The sequence below is a fragment of the Chiloscyllium plagiosum genome, chromosome 50 (assembly GCF_004010195.1).
Source record: "Chiloscyllium plagiosum isolate BGI_BamShark_2017 chromosome 50, ASM401019v2, whole genome shotgun sequence".
NCBI classification, from domain to species: domain Eukaryota; kingdom Metazoa; phylum Chordata; class Chondrichthyes; order Orectolobiformes; family Hemiscylliidae; genus Chiloscyllium; species Chiloscyllium plagiosum.
The window spans coordinates 2,517,739-2,536,914 of NC_057759.1; the positions used below are offsets into that span (position 1 = coordinate 2,517,739).

General features: G+C 44.5%; 1 protein-coding gene across 7 annotated transcripts in view; it reads right to left on the reverse strand.

The window, feature by feature from the left end:
• Positions 1 to 19,176, reverse strand: part of LOC122544519 (platelet endothelial cell adhesion molecule-like) — a 51,750-nt gene that overhangs the window by 16,430 nt on the left and 16,144 nt on the right. The window contains exons 1-7 of one of the 7 annotated variants that reach the window (XM_043683806.1): positions 16,174 to 16,386; positions 13,370 to 13,492; positions 11,909 to 11,938; positions 8,106 to 8,360; positions 2,096 to 2,362; positions 1,483 to 1,761; positions 276 to 560 (exon numbers count right to left, since the gene is read on the reverse strand). In XM_043683806.1, coding sequence (XP_043539741.1) covers positions 276 to 560; positions 1,483 to 1,761; positions 2,096 to 2,362; positions 8,106 to 8,360; positions 11,909 to 11,938; positions 13,370 to 13,409 — 1,156 coding nt within the window. In that variant the 5' untranslated portion in view covers positions 13,410 to 13,492; positions 16,174 to 16,386. Of the gene's footprint in view, positions 1 to 275; positions 561 to 1,482; positions 1,762 to 2,095; positions 2,363 to 8,105; positions 8,361 to 11,908; positions 11,939 to 13,369; positions 13,493 to 16,173; positions 16,387 to 19,176 lie in introns of those variants that run through there. The other 6 variants (XM_043683802.1, XM_043683805.1, XM_043683801.1 and 3 more) reach the window with 6 other exon arrangements.

Genomic DNA, 19,176 nt, shown 5'->3' on the forward strand with positions numbered 1-19,176 from the left:
TCTGCCTCTTCCCCGGCCATTGATCCCTCCATCAAGGGGGAAAAGGTTTTCTTCCTGTCTATTCTATTTACACTCCTCCCATCACAATCATGTCCCCGCACTCACAATCTCCTCTGTTGTAAGGAAAACAACCGTAGTCTGTCCAATCACTCTCCATCAATAGAACTCTCCAGCCTCCAAGACAGCATCGTGGTAAATCTCCCACTGCACCCTCCCCCACTGCTATCACATTGCTCTGCTAATGCGGATTTGTATAGAGTTGCTTAGAAACTCACCAATCACTGAAACGGCGAGTAATTTGCTGTAGCGGAGAGACTCTCCCTCCTGGTTAGAAACAGCACAGTGATAATTGCCCTCTTGACTTTTGCTGATGTTGGCGATTGTGTGTATGGTTCTGCTGTGGTTGGAATACTCCCAGTAAATCTCCTGACTATCCTTGTAGAAAATATATTGAATTGGGGTCGAACCGCGGGTTACAGAGCAGTTTAACCAGGTGCTGTCTCCTTCCATTACTTCGTTTCCAGGCTTTGCACTCAGATCTGGGACAGACACAGGGATGCCTGTGATAGAACAAAACTGTTAGGCACTTTTCCAAGTCAGGAACTGTTGTCTTCAGTAACAAGCTGCATTTCTAACATACAGTTGGAGATTGTCAAAGATAGTTAGAGAGAGATGGACACACTTAGAGAGTTAGAGAGAGACAGAGGGTCATAGAGGGACAAGGAGAAACATAGAGAGTCACAGACGTAACAGAGATATAGAGACACAGAGGGTCGTAAGGAGTTATAAAGAAACATAGTATCATAGAGAGTCAGAGTGAGACATAGAGAGACACAAAGTCACAGAGCCATCGAGATTAACAGACATTGAGTCATAGACAATCAATGTATGTCATTGAGAGTCAAACAGCTGTTGACAGATATGGAAACATAGAGAGTCTTAGAGATACATAGAGACATAGAGAGTCAGAGAGAGACAAAGATAGAGGGTGATGATGAGGGAGATATTAAGGTTTGTGCCGTTATGAGATGTCTCTCAATGCATTAAGATATCTGCCATGACTTATAAAGGCAAGTGTCTCATCAGCCTTCTTAATCTCCCTATTAACCTGTCCTGTCTCCTTCAGGGATCTATAGACTTGCTCACTAAGATTCCAGTGTTCCTCTAAACCTGCAAAGGTCTGTAGCTAATTCGACACAAAAAAACCCCTCAATCTTCAGATGAAATTTAGACTCAGGAAGCAGAAACACTGGAAATAGCAAAATAAAATTACAAAGCGGGCAGAATGGGATAGATTTGTGAGGTATGGAGAGGGACTGGTGACCGTAATAAATAGGTGTTCACAAATTCAATAATGAGAGAGAGTGTAAACGCTGAAGACCAAAATAAATGTTGGGAAGGACAAGATGAGCTGACAAACCCTTACATTTCCAAAGGTTTGAATAACAGTAAAAAAATGAAATAAATGAAGATGTAGCTCACGTTTGATTGAAATGAGAACTATGTTGCTCTTTTTCCTCAAATTACTATCGCGAGTCGTGACCTCACATTGGTAGGACCCTGAATGGTGCACTGTTGCTTCCTCTTTTGCATAACTGCTCTTCTCTGAAGGGAAGTTAAGAGAATCCCTGTTTTTGTAAAATGTGTATAAAAGGGGGTGATTTTCGTGAAAGGGTTCAGTCAAACAGACGAGGTTAAAGCCTTCACCAATGAATACTTCCACGTCGGGGTCAGCTTGCAATGTTGGCTTAGAGCAAAGATCTACAACAGAACAAAATCAAAGAGATATAAATACAACAGGTGCTGGAGATCTGAGACAAAACGCAAAAATTGCTGGAGAAACTTAACAGGTGTAGTAGTATTCTTGGAGAGAGAAACGGAAGTAACATTTGGAGTTGTTTGTGCTGTTTTCAGAATAGCCATCCTGACAAAATATAAAAAATAGGGGACACTATCTGTTTCGACTCATCACATTTTGATGCCACCACAAAGTTCCTAGTGCACAATCGCAAGTCACAATGGGTTTATCCAACATGGACGTCTTTACCTGTGAATCATTTAAAGCAAGACAGAACAACTAAAATGAAATACCTACCTTTTATAATGATGCTTACATCGAGTGAGATCCATTTCCTGAAACCAAGTTTCTGTTCACATCGATAAGTTGCTCCATCTGAAAATCTCGCCATTGCTATCGTGTACTCTGATTCATGCTCTCCTTCAATTAAGAAATTGTTTCGATACCAAAGGAAGGAGTAATCTCTGTCAGATCTCCAGGAATAACTGGAGCATTTCAGAACAGAAGTTTCACCAAGCAGCAGGGTCGTTGAATGGACTTGCACAGTCAATGTCATATCTGAAGCTTAAAGAAGAAAATATAACCTGTAAGATCTGAAAGACCTTAGTAGCCCATATTACAATATAAGGGTATGGAAGTCTTACTGCAACAATACAAAGGTGCTGGAGGGAACCACATCTGGAGCACTGCAGCGTCTTCAATCCACCAATTTAAGGAAAGATTGAATTTAATGGGAGGTAGTTCAGATAATGTTCACAGAGCTGATCCTTGGAATGGAGGGGCCATCTTATGAGCAAAGGCTACACAAGTTGGCATGGTGGCTCATTGGTTAGAAATGTTGCTTCACAGTTGCAGGGACCCGGGCTCGATTTCAGCCTCAGGCGCCTGCCTGTGTGGAGTTTTCACATTCTCCCAGCGTCTGCATGGGCTTCCTCTGGGCGTTCCACTTTCTTCCCACAATCCAGAGATGTGCAGGTTAGGTGAATTAGCCATGCTAAATTGCCCCAGTAGAGTTCAGGATTGTATGTTAGATGCATTGGTCAAGGGTATTAGATTGTTATTCGTCGAAGGGATGGTGTCGACTTGTTTGGCCGAAGGGACTGTTTCCACACTGCAGACATGCTATTTTTAAAAGTTGTGATTCTGCGCACTGGAGTTGAGAAGAATGAGAGGTGTTTCATTTAAATATATAGGGGCTTGACAGGGTGAATGCTGAGAGTATGTTTCCCCCTCATGGGATACTCTAGGACCAGTGGTCACAGTCTCAGAATAAAGAGGTACTGATTGAAGACTGAGATGAGGAGGCATTCTCTCAGAGTTGGGAATCTTTGGAACTCCTTGCCACAGAGAGCTGTGTGGGGTGCAGAGTCCTTGTGTACACTGAAGGCATAGATTCTTGATCAGTCGAGGAATCAGGGGAAAGGAAAGGAAAGGGGATGTGAAGAATGTTAGATCAGTAATGATATAATTGGTCGAGACATACATGTGGAGAATCTCGGGATTATCAGCACGTCAAGATTCTATAATCTAAATTCTGATCCGAGAATGCGTTGTGTAAGGGGAGGTGCTGGCCTGGTGGAATTATTGACTATTAACTATTAATCCAGTGACCCACGGTCAAATCCCACCATGGTAGGTGGTGGAGTTTAAAATCAGTTAATAACAATCTAAGTGTAATGATGACACTAAATTAACTGCTGATTGCCAGGGGAAAATAAATGTGTTTCACTAGTGTCGTTTAGGCAGGAAATCTGCCAACAGTACCCAGACTAACCTACACGTTAATACAGCCACGTGTGGTCGACTCTCAACTGCCCTCTGGGCAAGTAGAGATCGGTAATAGGTGCCTGCCTAACTACCATCATGCACTGCCCAAAAACTCCTAAAAAGGTAATGGGGTGGAATATTAAGTTAATCATCAATTTTAGTTAAAATGTAAACGATATATGGACGGTATGAATACTGGCTGGGTGGTTCATAGTAAGGGGGAAGGCGTTAGGTTAATAGGTGGATCAGTCAACAGGGCAGGCCATTGACAGATGGAGTTGAAAACTGTTTAATGAGAAGTAATGCACTTTGGGGAAAAAAACGCGTTAAATGAATGGCAGGACACTAGGAAGCTCAGGAGGAACCGAGAGATCTTGTGGTGATTGTTCACAGATCCCTGGAGGTGGCAGGACTGTTTAATATGGTTGTGAAGAAGATATAAGGGACACTTGCCATTATCATGAAGGTGTAGATTATAAGAGCTGGGAGGTGATTTTGCAGTTGGACAGGACTTTGCTGAGGCCGCAGCTGGAGCACTGTGTGCATTTCCAGTCTCTGCACTATAGGAAGGGTGTGATTGCACTGGAAGGGGGCATAGCAGATTCAACAGAATTTTCTCTGGGTTATAGCATTTCAGTGATGAAGAGAAGCTGGATAAGCTTTTGAGGGGCATGGACAGGGGAGTTGGAAGCAACTCCTCCCCTTAACTGAAGAGTCAATAAGAAGGAGGGAGATATCATTTTAGAGTGAAAGGCAGAAGGTTTAGAGAGGGAATTGTGGATAGTTTCGTCCAGAGGGTGGGAGGGTCTGGAAGGAACTACCTGGGAGGCTGATTGATGCGGGAATCCCCTCAATGTTTAAAATGCTCTCAATCGCCCACTTGACATGTCATAACTTCAAGTCTATTGGTCTAGTGCAGGATAGTGGGAATAGTGTAGATACATCAGTACAGAGCTGATGGGCAGAAAGGTCCCTTCTGTAGTTTACATGAGCAGAACTCTATGACTCACTCACTAAAGTAAATGAGAAGCTAAATTAACTTGCGAGTGAAAAGAGATGATTCATTCAATTCAATGCCATTTCCCTCACTATATTGTAACTGGGAACAGTGAGCAATCCGTAGGAGACGGCGAAGCTGGTTTGACACTTCTTCCATAATCAGTTGGACCCTCAGCAGTCTTTAGGATGTGGCAGAGTGTACGATGCAGAGTGTTAAGGACAGAATGTGACACAGCACGGGATGGAAAAGATATGCCCCAGTGCAGGATGACGTCCAGTGGAGGACGTGAGCCCAGTGTAAGGTGATGCAGAGTGTAGTGTGAGGCCCATTATAGAGTGAGGCCCAGTATCGGATTTGATCCAGTGTAGGTTGAGGCCCAGGTTCGGATAAGGCTCACTTTAGAATTTATTTTCCCAGTTTATAACGGCAACCAATGTAGGATGTTTCTCAGATTCGAATGGGGCCTGGTTTAGGATGAGACCGAGTTTATAATAAGGCCCATGCAAAATGTTTACAAGTTTACATTATGCCTCAGTGTAAGGTGTGGCCTAGTTTCGGAAGTGCCACTGTGTAGGAAATAGCCCAGTGTGGGATGTTTCCCAGTTTAGTATTAGTCTCAGTTTAGGATAAACTACACTTTAGATGACGCCTAGTGTAGGATGAAGTTTAGTTTGAGATGTGGAAAGGTTTAGTACGAGGCCCAGTTTAGGATGTGACTCAGGGAACAATGCACCTAGTTTAGGATGAGACTCAGATTCCACTATAGTCCAGTTTAAGATCTGTTCTAATATAGCAAGTGGTGAAAGTGAGGACTGCAGATGCTGGAGATCAGAGCTGAAAATGTGTTGCTGGAAAAGCGCAGCAGGTCAGGCAGCATCCAAGGAGCAGGAGAATCGACGTTTCAGGCACGAGCCCTTCTTCAGGAATCCTTCTTCATTCCTGAAGAAGGTCTCATGCCCGAAACGTCGATTCTCCTGCTCCTTGGATGCTGCCTGATCTGCTGCGCTTTTCCAGCAACACATTTTCAGCTCTATAGCAAGTGGTCCAGTATAGGATGTTTCCCAATGTAGAATCAAGTCCAGTTTAGGATGAGGCCTAATTTAGGACTTGGCCTAGCCGAAAGGTCGACTCTCCTGCTCCTCGGATGCTGCATGAATGGCTGTGCTTTTCCAGCACCACAGTTTTTGACTGTTTAGAATGAGGCGCATTTGAAGATAAGGTCTAATTTGGGATGTGGCCCAGTACAAAATATTTCCCAGTTGAGGACGTATTGCTGTTTAGACTGAGACACAGTTGAGGATGTGGCCCAGTTCAGAATAAGACCCTTTTTAGGATTTTACTTAGTTTAGGATGTCACCCAGTTTAGGCTGAGACCCAGTTTTAGAATGTGGCAAACTTTATGCTGAATTCTAGTTTAGGATTGGGCCCAGTACAGGATATGACTCAATTTGGGATGATACCCAGTTTAGAATGAGGCCTCGTGTAAGGACTGGCCCAGCTTGGAAGGAGTTGGTGTTTAGGATAAGATTCAGTTAGGATGAGGCCCAGCTTACAATTGGGCGCAATTTATAATGGGGCACAGTTTATGATCTGAACAACAATTGGAATCGGCTCATCTTTAGGTGAGACCCAGTTTGGTACATAGCCCACTATGCTGAGGCCATGTTTGGGATTAGGCCCAATTTAGCATGAGGCTCAGAATGAGATGTGGCCCAGATTAAGGTGAGGCCTACATTGTAATGTGGCCCAATTCAGGGTGAGGCCCAGGTTAGGATTGTGCCTAGTCTAACATATGGCTTATTTAAGGATGTCATCCAGTTTAGAATGAGGCCCCATGTATGATCTGGACCAGTTTTGAATGAGGCCCAGTTTAGAATAAGTTCCAGTTTAGGCTGAGGCCCAGTTTAAAATGGGGCACAATTGACAATGGGGCCCAGTTTATGATCTGAACTACAATAGAAAGAGGCTCATCTTAGGGTGAGACCCAGTTTGGCATGTGTCCTCTATAAGCTGAGGACCAGTTTGGGATGTGGCCCAGTTAAGAGTGAAGCCAACTTAGGATGTGGCCCTTTTAGTGTGAGGCTCAGAATGGGATGTAGCCCAGTTAAAGATGAGGCCCACTTGACAATGTGGTCCATTTTAGATTGAGGCCCAATTTGAGATGTGACGTAGTTTAGTATGAGACCCAGTTTAGGATGTGGTCCAATTTAGGGTGAGGCACAGTTTACAATGTGGCCCAATTTACTATGGGGCCCACTTTATGATCTGAACCACATTAGGGTGACGCTCAACTTAGAGTTAGACCTAGTTTCGCATATAGCTGACATTAGGCTGAGGCCCAGTTAGGGATGTGGCCCAGTTTAGCATGAGGCCAATTTAGGTTATGGCCCAGTTGAAGGTAAGGCCCACATTGTAACGTGGCTCAGTTTAGGATGACGCCCGATTTGGGACGTGTCCCAGTTTATGTATCAGGCCCAGTTTGGGATGTGGCCCAATTTAGGGTGAGGCCAACGTTGTAATGTGGCCCACTTTAGGGTGAGGCCCTGTTTGGTATATGACCCAATTTGGGATTTGGCCCAGTTAGGGTGAGGTCAATTTAGGATGCAGCCTACTTTAGGGTTAGGCTTGGAATGGGATGTGGCCCAGTTTAAGGTGTGGCCCACTTTGGGATTTAACCCAGTTTAGGGTGAGGCCCAGTTTACAATGGGGCCCAATTTACGATGGGGTCCAGTTTATTACCTGAACAACTTTAGGGTAAGGCTAATATTAGGGTGAGACCCAGTTTGGTATGCAGCTGACTTTAGGATGAGGCCCAGTTTGGGATGTGGCCCAGTTTTGGGTGAAGCCAATTTAAGTTATGGCTCAGTTTAAGGTGAGGCTCAGAATGGAATGCGGCCCAGGTTAAGGCGAGGCCCTCTTTGTAGTGTGGCCCAGTTTCGGCAGAGTCCGTGTTTGGAATGTGGCCCAGTTTAAAGTGAGGCCCAATTTAGGATGATGCCCAGCTTTGAATTTGGCCTAGTTTAGAGTGAGGCCCAGTTTGGAATTTGGCCCAGTTTATGGTAATACCCCTTTTAGAATATGGCCCATTTTGGAGTAAGACCTAGTTTGGGATGTGGCCAATTTGGGTGAGCTCCAGTTTGAAATGTGGCACAGTTTAGCATCAGGTCTAGTTTGGAATGTGGTGCAGTTTAGGATGAAGCCCTGTCAAGTGAGAAAAGTGGGTAAATCTCTCTGGAGCAGCTGGGTCCTGACACCAGATCTCCTATCAGTCATGTATCCGACCGAATACTGGAGCAGGTTTAAGGGGCCAAATGGCCTACTCCTATTTTAATTTCTTCTGGTCCTGATGGTCAACATTAAAATCTGGGGAGTTCGAGAATTCCCTCCCTTGGGAAGTGGGATTGGTTGCCTCTGTGCATCGTTGTGTCCCTTGGGACTTGATGAATGGGACAGCATGCAGTATGATATATTGTGTGGTCTCTCCAAAAAGATATGGTGTTCGACACAGAGTATGCACATCAAAGCTCAACGTTTCCGTACCAATGGTCACCATTTTCAAAGGTTCAACTCGTGAAGAGGAGCTCCGATCACTGTTCCTTCGACACTGGTAAGAGCCTCCAGTTTTACTGTCAGCTTTTCTTCGGAGGTGATAAGTATAATCCTCGTAAATGTTGTTCTTATACCAGAAAGCTGTTATAAATCTATTGTTGTACCGACACTTTAGAGTGAACCACTCCCCTTCTTTAATGACACCATCCCTGGGATGAGTTATGACGACCTCTGTGGATTGGCCTGCAGAACAACAATAACAGTCATTTCTAATGAGTAAAACATCAATCGAAACCTTTCACTCTTCATCACAGTTAATGCACTTGCTGTTTCTGCCCGATGCAAAACTACAATCGGTCGATTAATCAATGTTAATTGATTAATTAATCCAAATACTATCCTCCATTATTAGGAACAAGTCAGGAATGTGATTCAATAATCTCCATTTGTTTGGATGGGTTCACTCAACACTCAAGAAGGTCGAAACCATCCGAGGACAAAGCAGCCCCTGCTTGTTAGGAACCACATTCCTGAACATCGATTCCCACCAAAGTCGATGGTCTGTAGCAGCAGTTTGTACCATCTAGGAGATGCACTGCAGAAATTCACCACAGATCCACAGACAGCAACTTCCAAAGCCACAACCAATTCCATTCAGAAGGATAACATGTGAACACCACCGCGTGCTAGTTCCCATCTGACGCACTCACAATCCTAACTTGGAAATACATCAGCCATTGTTTCGTGTTGCTGGGTCAAAATCCTGGAATTACCTTTTTTAGGGTATTGTGGGTCTGCCAATACATGTGTACTGCTCAGGTTAATGAAGCAGCTCACCACCTGCTTCTCATTTGGGCAACTAGGGACGGGGACAATAAATAATGTGCCCAGCCAGCGACGCCCAGGTCCCATACGCAGAAATAATCTTCAATGGGACTCCATCTACACAAGGACAGTGCAGGGGGTCATTCTTATTGATACGGTCATGGACAGATGGATCTGCAGCTGGCATGTTGGTATGGATGAAGTCGGGTTGTTTTTCCCACTTGGTTGGTTCCCACGCCACCTGCTGCAGACCCCATCTAGCAGCTATGCCCTTTAGGACCCAACCAGCTTGGACAGTAGTGCTGCTGCCGAGTCACTGTTGATCCCCCCCTCAGGTTAGATTTTCTGCCCTTGTCATCTTCAGTGCATCCTCTAAAGGTTGTCTAACACGGAGGAATACCGATTCATCACCTGCGGGAGGATGGTACATGGTATTCAGCAGGAGGTTTCCATGACACCTCATATTGTCCAGAGTCAATGTTGAAGACCCGCAGGGTAACTCCCTCCGGACTGTATCCCCCTGTTCAGCTACCTCTGCTGGGTCTGTCCTGCTGTGGGACAAAGCGTATTCAGGGATGGTAATATCGGTGTTTGGGAAACTGTCTGTGAGGTATGATTCAGTGTGTCCGAAGATGACTCTCCCAATTTTCGCACTAGCCTCCACATGTTAATGAGGAGGTCTCTGCAGGGTCGACAAGCTATTTCCTCCATTGTCTATTCTGGTTTCTGGTTTGATGCTGGGTGATGGGTCTAGTTTCATTTCATTGTTGAGACTTTGCAACGATGGATAAAACTGAATGGTTTGCTTGGCCATTCCAAAGGACAGGGATAAACCGCTTCTAGACTCGACATGTTAACGCTACTTCACTCTCCTTGTAGATGCTGCTAGTCCTGCCGAGTTTCTCCAGTATTTTCTGTGTTTATAATTTGTAATGTTAATTCTGTTTCTCTCTCACTCCATAGATGCTGCTAGACCTGCTGAGTTCCTCCAGTACTTTCTGTATTTATACCGTTAAGTCTGTCTCTCTTTCCCGTAGATGCTGCTGGACCTGCTGGGTTTCTGCAGCACTTGCCATGTTTGGAAGCTGTAACGTTAATTTTGTTTCTCTCTCTCTCTCGCTCTTTCACACACACACACACACACACACACACACACACACACACACACACACACACACACACAAAAACTCTCTCTCTCTCGTAGCCCCCCACTCCCCATCTCTTTCCCAACAGATCTGCTAGAATGTTGAAACATGGCATTTTTACTTTCCTGTCCTGATTAATTCGAGACAAGAAACTTCAAACAGAATCCGTTCATTCCCCAGGAACAGTGCTGCCAAGTGTATATCAGCAAAGAGTCCCAACTTCCTAAAGTGACCAGGATCTATTAAATGAATTATTCTACCAGGGCAAAGGGTATCAATGTTAATGAGATCCACCTTCGCAGTATTGGTTGCTACAAAATACAGCTTTCTATCAACTTTGGATGTTTATAAAGGAACATGTGATTGGAACATTGCTGTCTGTTACACATATGGCAAATTCACCACAGTCTTACAAGATCATTGGGCTCCTCTCTCAATACTGGGTGATGGTTTAACTTGAGGGTCACCACTCCTCAGGCGAGGGGAGAGGTTGAGAAGGAGAGTGCTTCACGGTTACCTCAGCTGCCATGGGAACTGACCTCATGTTGTTGGCATTTCAGTGTATTACAAAGCAGCGTTCCAAGGGAGTTCTCCGCCCCCAACCCTCCATTGGGGCGGTAATGGGAGGAGTTCTGGAGCAGGGTGTAATTACAATTTAAATAACTTTAATCCACATCCAACCCCAAATTCACTGGAGACAAATAAATTGATTTATTCCAGAGATTTATTTTAAGAAGTGTGATTGAGCAGTTTATGCCGATACTCTCTGGAGTTTAGAGGAATGAAAGGAGATCTAACTTAGGGATATAGGAAAGTAAAAGGGGGGTGGGGTTGACAAAGGAGATGGATAGAGGATGTTTCCTCATGTGGGACTATATAGAACGAGACATTATCAATTCAGTAAAAGAGGAAGGCGCAGATTGAGTACAGAGATGGGAAGAAACGGATTCTGTCAAAGGGCGTGTGTGCATCTGTGGGACTATTGCAACCACCCCCGTCCCCACGGTCCCATGGAGAGGGGTTTTCGGGAAACTGGCTAAACTGAAGGAGGAAATAGACAGACGTTCAATCACTGGCAGGTTAAAGGAAGCGAGGACAGAAAAAAGGCGTTGAGGTCCAGATGGCATCAGCTGCGATTGCATGGAATGGGAGAACAGGCTCCAAAGGGGCTGAACATAATCTCCTGCTTCTAGCCCTTATGTATTTATGACGTACAATGCACAACAGAGTAGAATTTGCACACTGCAGGAGTACCGAGGGACAATGCCAATAGTAAACACAATCAATCCCTAACACTGAGGATCCGTACAGAGCAGAAACAAGCCATTCGGCCCATCAAGTCAACACCAACCCTCTGAAAAGACCCCCCTACCCTATCCCTGTAACTCTGCATTTCCCACAGCTAATTCACCTAACCTACACATCCCTGGACATAATGATAATTTCCCATGGCCAACCCGCCTAGTCTGCACATTTTAGACTGTTGGAGGAAACCCAGTTAGACACAGGGAGAATGTGCCAATTGCACATAGACCACAATCCGAGGCTGGAATTGAACCCGGGTTCCTGGCACTGTGAATCAGCAGTTTTAATCACTGAAGAACCGTGCCACACCCTGAGTCTGATCTGCTATTCAACAGCTGATCTGCAGCCTAACTCCACAAACCTACCGTTGGACCCTAGCCCGTTAATACCTGAGGAAACACAATCTCTCAGATTGAAAACTAACACCTGGTCCCAGCCTCCACTGTGGCTTGTGAGTGAGAGTTCAAACATCTCCTGACCTTTGTGTGCAAATCGTGAAATGTAACATTATCAACATACCGTATGCCACCAGATACGAAATGTTTCTTACTGTTAAAAGAAAAGAGAGAGAATTTAGCGTCACGTCTACAAATGTTCGTATTTTCAATTGTAAACTCTGTGAGATGATGCACACGCCCATGCGATCAAGAGTCCTTTGCTTAAAGAGGAATCAGCTGTTGGCCACAGGATTTGAGCAGGATTTCTGTTTGTTAAAGGGGTAAACCGTTTCTTTTTACCCTGAGTTTGTACGTTTGCGTGAGAAGCACTGTAGGCTGTGAGAAAATGATGAGTTATATTTCAGGGACACGAAATATTGAATGGAAATGTCTATTAAATCTGCTCAGATCGATAACTCAGGGCATGCCACAGTAGACTCATAGAGTCATTCAGCACGGATACAAGCCCTTCGACCCAACTCGACCATTGTCAACAGGTTTTCCACAATAAATTAAACCAGCCCCACTTGCCTTCAATTTAGCCCATATTCCTCTAAACCTTTCCAATCCATGTCCCTGTCCAAATATATTTTAAATGTTTTAATTGTACATATTTCTACCACTTCCTCTGGCATTTTGTTCCAAATACACTTCCTGTTTGAAAAAGATCCCCCTCAGGTCCCTTTTAAATCGTTCCCCTCTCACCCTAAAGCTATGCCCTCTAGTTTTGGATAAGGACAAGATAGAAGTCTGGGTAACAGTACGTAATATGGAATGCCCACTTTAATACAATAGTGTCTCACAGTACATGAAAAGCCCTTTGAACCAAACAATCTGTACCCAAAAATACTAAAGAATGTTCCCATTCAACGGGTGAGGGTGAACTGAAACAGAGAGTCACAGTCTAAAGGAGACTGAGATGGGGAGAAATGTCCTCACCCAGAGAGAGGGACCCCTGTGGGATTCCCTACCACAGAAAACAGTCAGGGGCAGAACACAGAAGTGCCCCCATCTCTCTATCTCCCTTGTCATCATCCGTTTCTCTCCTTCAATACTGCCCCTCATTTCTCTCTCTCCCTCATTTATATCCCTATCTCTCTCACTCTCTCTCCCTCAATTCTACCATGATCTCTCTCTCTCCTTGAATTCGATGGAGTCAATGCTCCCTCACTCTCCCCTTTAATCCTGCCCCCACCTTGTCTCTTCCTCAAATCTACCCCATCTCTCTGTCGCTGTCTCGTTCACTTCTACATCATCCCTCACTCTCTCTCCCTCAAATTAACCCCATCTTTCTTTTTCTCCCTCAATCCTGCCCCATTTCTCTTTCTTTCCCTTTCCTTCAATCCTGCCCTTCCCATTCTTTCTGTCTATCTCATTCAACCCACCCTCCTCTCTGACAGGAATTATAACTACAAGCTCAAATACACAAAATAATTTGAATAATTTTAGCTCCTCCAAACAGCATGGCTCTGACATCTCCCTAATCCTAGTGGCAAATTCACATGATGTTTCATTTATATATAAAGCTGTAACAACCACTTACAAAACATGAGCAGGCAAAATTCCTTCACATACGTCATCATGTGGAATCCAAACGCAGAGGCCTTCCCTCTTTCTCTGGGAGGGTAAATACTTCAGGGGGCAATTAATTTCTCCACCAGCCTTCCTAAGAAAGGAACATAAATAGGTTTCTGGCTTCATTGAGCAGGGAATGAGACCGCTCAGTCTATCCACCAGTGGTGGATACTTGTAGTCTGTGACTATCCATCTCCCTGAGTGTGTTACAAACTGTTACTCCACACCGTCCCTTTTATTTCCACAATTTTCTCTCTTTACCTGTGGCAAGGAAAAGGAGCTCAGCAAACAGAGAATTATGCGGCATGGGAACAGGGCCTTCTGCCCATATCATCCATGCCAACCAGGTTATTCAAACTTGTCCCATTTGCTTGTGATTGGCCCCTATCCTGCTAAATCTTTCCAATCAAATCCAATCCAGCACCAATGTCTTTTAAATGTTGTAATTGTACCCATCTCCATAGCTTCCCCTGGCATTTTATTCCATATGTGCAATCAGTTATGAGAAAGATTTGCCCCTCAGATCCCGTAAACTTTTTCACCTCTCAACTTAAACCTATGCTCTCTAGTTTTGAACTCACCTGCCCTGAGGTAAAAACTTTGGCTATTCACCCTATCCAGGCACCTCATGACCTTCGAAACTTTTATGACGTTATTCTTCAGGCTCCCATGCTTCAGGGTTAAGACATCCCAGCCTATCCAACGTCTCCTGATAATCCAATCCTCCAGTCATTGTTAATCGTTTCTGTACCCCTTCTAGTTTAACAACATCCTTCCCGTAGCATCTCCGGCATTGCTATTTCATTCATTAGAGGAATTCTCACCAGAGTTGATCTCTCAATCGATTCTTCAATTAGAGTGAATTGCCTTCAGTTTTCCTTTCCCTTTTCTCTCTCATTAAAACAGCCAGACAAATATGTCCAGCCGGTGCACAGTTTATCCAAAATGTAGATGAACTACGAGGGATTGAACAACACCGCCCACTACTCCCCCACCAGGCCTTTCCCACCACAGGAACCAGGAAGACAACCCTAAGGGGGAGATCTGGTTCTGGCTTCCGCAGATCGGTCTGCAGCTCTGAATCTTCAGCTGTAGGCTGAAAGGGAAACTCTAGCGGTGTCTGTGGGATAACGTTGGGTTTGAGAGAACAAGAAAATATATTAACCACAAGTAGACAAGTATAATGGACTGTCTGCAACTGAAACACACAAAAAAAGGAACTAAGCTTCACCAGTTAACACAGCGTGCTTATTATCTGACAGAAACACTTGCCAGCAACGCAAAAGGATTGATGTGGAATCAACATACTCAAAAATGTAATTATCTTTCTCTCTCTCTTCACAGAGACTGCCAGAACTGTTGAATTTCTGCGGCATTTTCTGTGTCTATAAACTGTAACATTAACTCTCTCCCTCTCTCTCCACACAGATGCTGCCAGATCTGCTGACTTCCTCCAGCATTTTGTGTTTATAACCTGTAATATTAACTCTGTTTCCCTCTCCCTCTCTCGCTCTTTCTTTCTCTCTCTCTCTTTCTCTCGCTTTACAAATGCTGCCAGATCTGCTGATATCCTGCAGCATTTTGCGTTTATAATCTGTAATATTAACTCTATTTCCCGCGCTCTCCCTCTCTCTCGCTCTTTCTCCCCCACTCTCTTTCTGTCTCTCTCTCTCTCTCGCTCTCTCTCTCTCACTCTACAGATGCTGCCAGATCTGTTGACATCCTCCAGCATTTTGCGTTTATAATCTTTAAAATTAACTCTGTTTCTCTGTCTCTGTCTCTCTGTCTCTTGCTCGCTCGCTTTCTCTCGCTGTCTCTCTCTCCCTCTCTCTCTCTACAAATGCTGCCAGATCTGATGAGTTTCTCTGGTACTCTCTGTGTTATTTTCAGATCTCCAGCGTCTTGCACTATGTAGCTTTTGAAACCGGAAAAAAAATGTATTAGTTGTATCAGACGGCAGTGACACCACTCCTGGTGAAAGTGTGCCTGCTGCTGTTCAAGAGAAGAGGAAAGACGGAGGCTGACACACTTCAAAATAACTTTGCAACGCTCTGTCAGAAACATGAGATTATGTGGCTGCAGTTTATGTGGAAGAGATCCATATGACCATAGGATTAGGAGTAGACCATTCAGCCCATCGAGTCTGTTTTGCCATTCAAAGAGACTGGGGCTGATCTGATCATCCTCAACTCCATTTTGTTTACCTTTCCTCTACAACCTTGTGTTTCCTTTCCGATTTAAAAATCTCTCTAACTCAGTCTTGACTATCCTGAAAAACCTAGCGTTGACAGCCCTCTATTGTAAAAAGTTCTACAGATTCACTCCCATCGGAGAGAAGAAATTCCTCCTCATGTCCGTCTTCAATGATTCTGACATGACATCCCTCTGGGCCCATGCTCTCCCACACAAGGTGAACCAACATCTGTCCACATCTCCCCTGGCAAAGCCCTCGAAGAATCTTCAATAAGGTCATCTCTCGTTCTTCTGAACTCCAATAAGGACAGGCACAACCTACCCAGCCTCTCCCTCGTCAGGCAGTCCCTCCATACCAGGGATCAGCTGAGTAACCTTCTCTGTACTGCGTCTAATGTCCAGTCTATTTTTTAAATAAGAATCCCCAAAACTATTCACAATCTACCAGCTGTAGTCTGACTAGTTCCTTGTATAGTTTTTTTTTAAGCAAAACGTCCGAAAACACCATTTCTTTTTAAATAAATGCTGTTTGCCTTCCCTACGAACTGACTAACTTTGATGCTATTTTTTGTGACTCACCAACAATGAATTCCCGATCCCTCTAATAAGGAAATTCTCCGTGGGAATGTTTTTCAACCTTCTCTGAAGTGGCTTCAGCCTCTGGAATCCAAGCAACACTTCGATCGCAAGGACTAATTTTCTCAATAGCTTGAGGAGTTCAGAGAATTTCTGTATCTTGCGAAGTGTAGTTGGTGTTTTAGAAGTGGTTCCTCATGTACCAGAACATCGGACAGAGTTGCAACACGTCATGGCGTGATTGGAGATCCCCAGTGGGTAGATCTTATGTTGATCCTATTCAGAGATTGACATGCACTCCCTGAAGAACAAGAAAATCTAATTGCCTCCCTCTGTAAAATTAGCTGTCACTACAAATCTGCATTATTTGTCCGCTCTTTCTGTCCCTAATCTGTCTTAGCCTCAATTTAATTCTGTTTTTATATTTATATTTAAAACAAACATTTGTTCTTCCCCTTTCTTTTGACTTTTTAAAAAAAATTGCTGATCTGTTCACTAACTTTATTTGCAACTTATCAATTTGGCTGTTACTTTAACCCTCTGTTTTCTGTCCTGGGCAGTTTAACTATTGACTGCACAGCGAGTCAATTTTTCACAGAATTCCGAGATTTCCCCTCATTCGCAGTGTTTATATCTTAAGCTGGATTGCCTCAGATATAGGGCAGGAATGGCTTTGTGAATTAATAGGACCTGTGTGAGAGAGAACATGTGTGAGAACAAAGTGGATGAGAGTAACTGTGTGTGTGTGCATATGTGTGAGAGAGAAAATGTAGATGAGAGGGAGAGTGTGTGTGTGTCTGTGTGTGTGAGAGAGAGAGTGACAGAGTGATTTTGTGGCAGAGTGTGTGTGAAACAGTGTGTGTGTGTGTGAGAGAGAGTGTGTGTAACTGTGTGTGTGAGTGAGATAATGAGATACAGTATGTGTTTCAGAATGTTTGTGTGCATGTGGCTGTGAGAGAGTGCGTGAGACAGAGAGGGTATGTGTGTGAGAGTGTATGAGACAGAGTGTGTATGTCAGAAAAGGTGTGTGTGAGACAGAACGAGTGAGAGAGCGAATTCTTGTGAGACTTTGTGTGTGAGTGTGTGTGAGAGAGTGAGAGACAACTTGTGAGACAGCTTGCGTCTGTGTGAGAGTGTGTGCGAGATAGAGTCTGTGTGTGACACAGAGTGTGTGACAGAGTAGAGACATAGAGTTGTAGATGTTTACAGCATGCAAACAGGCTGTCCGGCCCAACTTACCAATGCTGTCCAGTTTTCACAAGTTAAACTAGCCCCATGTGACTTTGCTTGACAAAACCGTATTCGCTTTCAGCGTTACCACGGAGGGCCTGTTCCAGACTCTCAGTACCGTTTGTGTGAAAAAATTGCGCCATTACATTCTTTTGTATTTCTCCCCTCTCACCTTGAAGGAACCCTGATCACATTGAAGAAGGATTTAGATGTTAATTGTGATGCCAAGGCTATGGGCCACGTGCTGGGAAAAGAGGAGAAGATAATAGTGACGTAGCTGCTTTTGATCAGCTCAGACTCAATGGGCCAATGGGACTTTTTTCTGTGTTGCAGACTTCTACAACTCCCTGCATTGACTCTTAACTGTCATCTGGGGCAATTAGGGATGCGAGTGATAAATGCTAACCCAGTCAGTGATGCCCATGTCCCATGAGTGAATGTAAAAAATGTTCATCTTCCTTTAATATGCAGCGAGTTGAGCTGATGTCCACATTCTCGGGATTGCGAAGGATTTGGCCTTTGAAGTAATGGAGACAGAAGAGCACAGAAAGAGGAACTTCAGCCCATTGCGTCTGTGCTGGATAATTTTGAGTGACAGTTCAATCTTGACTGATTGATCGCTGCTTCAATCCATCTGGGTGAGCTCCAATTGTAATCAATGGCTTGCTATGAAATATGTCACTGATAGCCGGGCAAATCTGAACTCTAAAGGCAACGTGTGATATGAGGCAGCTTGGTGTGGAAATGTTGGTGGGTCATTGCACCAATGTGCTCCCCACTCACGGGTTAACCCTGTGGGTGTTGGGTGTGTGTGCACTCTAACCAGTCTGTGTTGTATGGGGCTTTTCAACGGATATCCCACATTGTCTCCATCACAGTCACAATGCTGTGGTGAAGCGTAACAGGAGTGTTGCTTCTGTGTAAACTTATCTTGCCTGGCCGCAACAAATCAGAGACACATCACAAATAGGAGCAGGGATAAGCTCTTCCAGCCTGCTCCCCCATTCAACAGGATCGTGGCTGATCATTCAATTCCGTCCCCGGTGTCTCCCACTATCTCCCCCTATACCCGTTATCCACATCCCCAGTAACACGATGGGCCGAATGGTCACTTCTATGTTGTGCCATTCTATGATTCGAATATGTTCTTTCAGTTCTGAAGAAGGGTCACTTGACTGATTCTTTTTCTCTTTCTATCTTTCCCCACAGATGATGCCTGAGTTTCTTCAGCATATTCTGTTTTGTCTGAACTCTAAGCAACCCCTTCCAGAGCAACATTTTTCAATGTTTTGGCCTCAATCTCTTTCCGTGGCAGAGAATTCATCGCTCTCATGCACTCCTTTTCTTTCACACACACATGCAGTCGCTCTGTCTCACATACATACACTCTCTCTTACATATACATACATCCTTTCTCACCACACACATGCACTCTCTGTCACACACGCACTTTGTCACTCTAACACACGCTCGCTCGCTCTGTCTCTCACACACACTCTCACTCTCTCTCGCACACTCATACCCACTCTCTCTCACACAAACATACACTCTCTCTCCCTCACACGCATTCACTCTCTCACAAACTGTCTCACACATACATCCCCTCTCACACATATGTATTCTCCCTCTCACACCCCAGCACTCTCTCACACACATGCACACGCGCTCTCTCACACACATGCACTCTTTCTCTCACACACATTCAGTCTCCCCTCATGCACACACGCACTCACTCTTTCACACATACAAGCACTCTCCGTCACACACACACACACA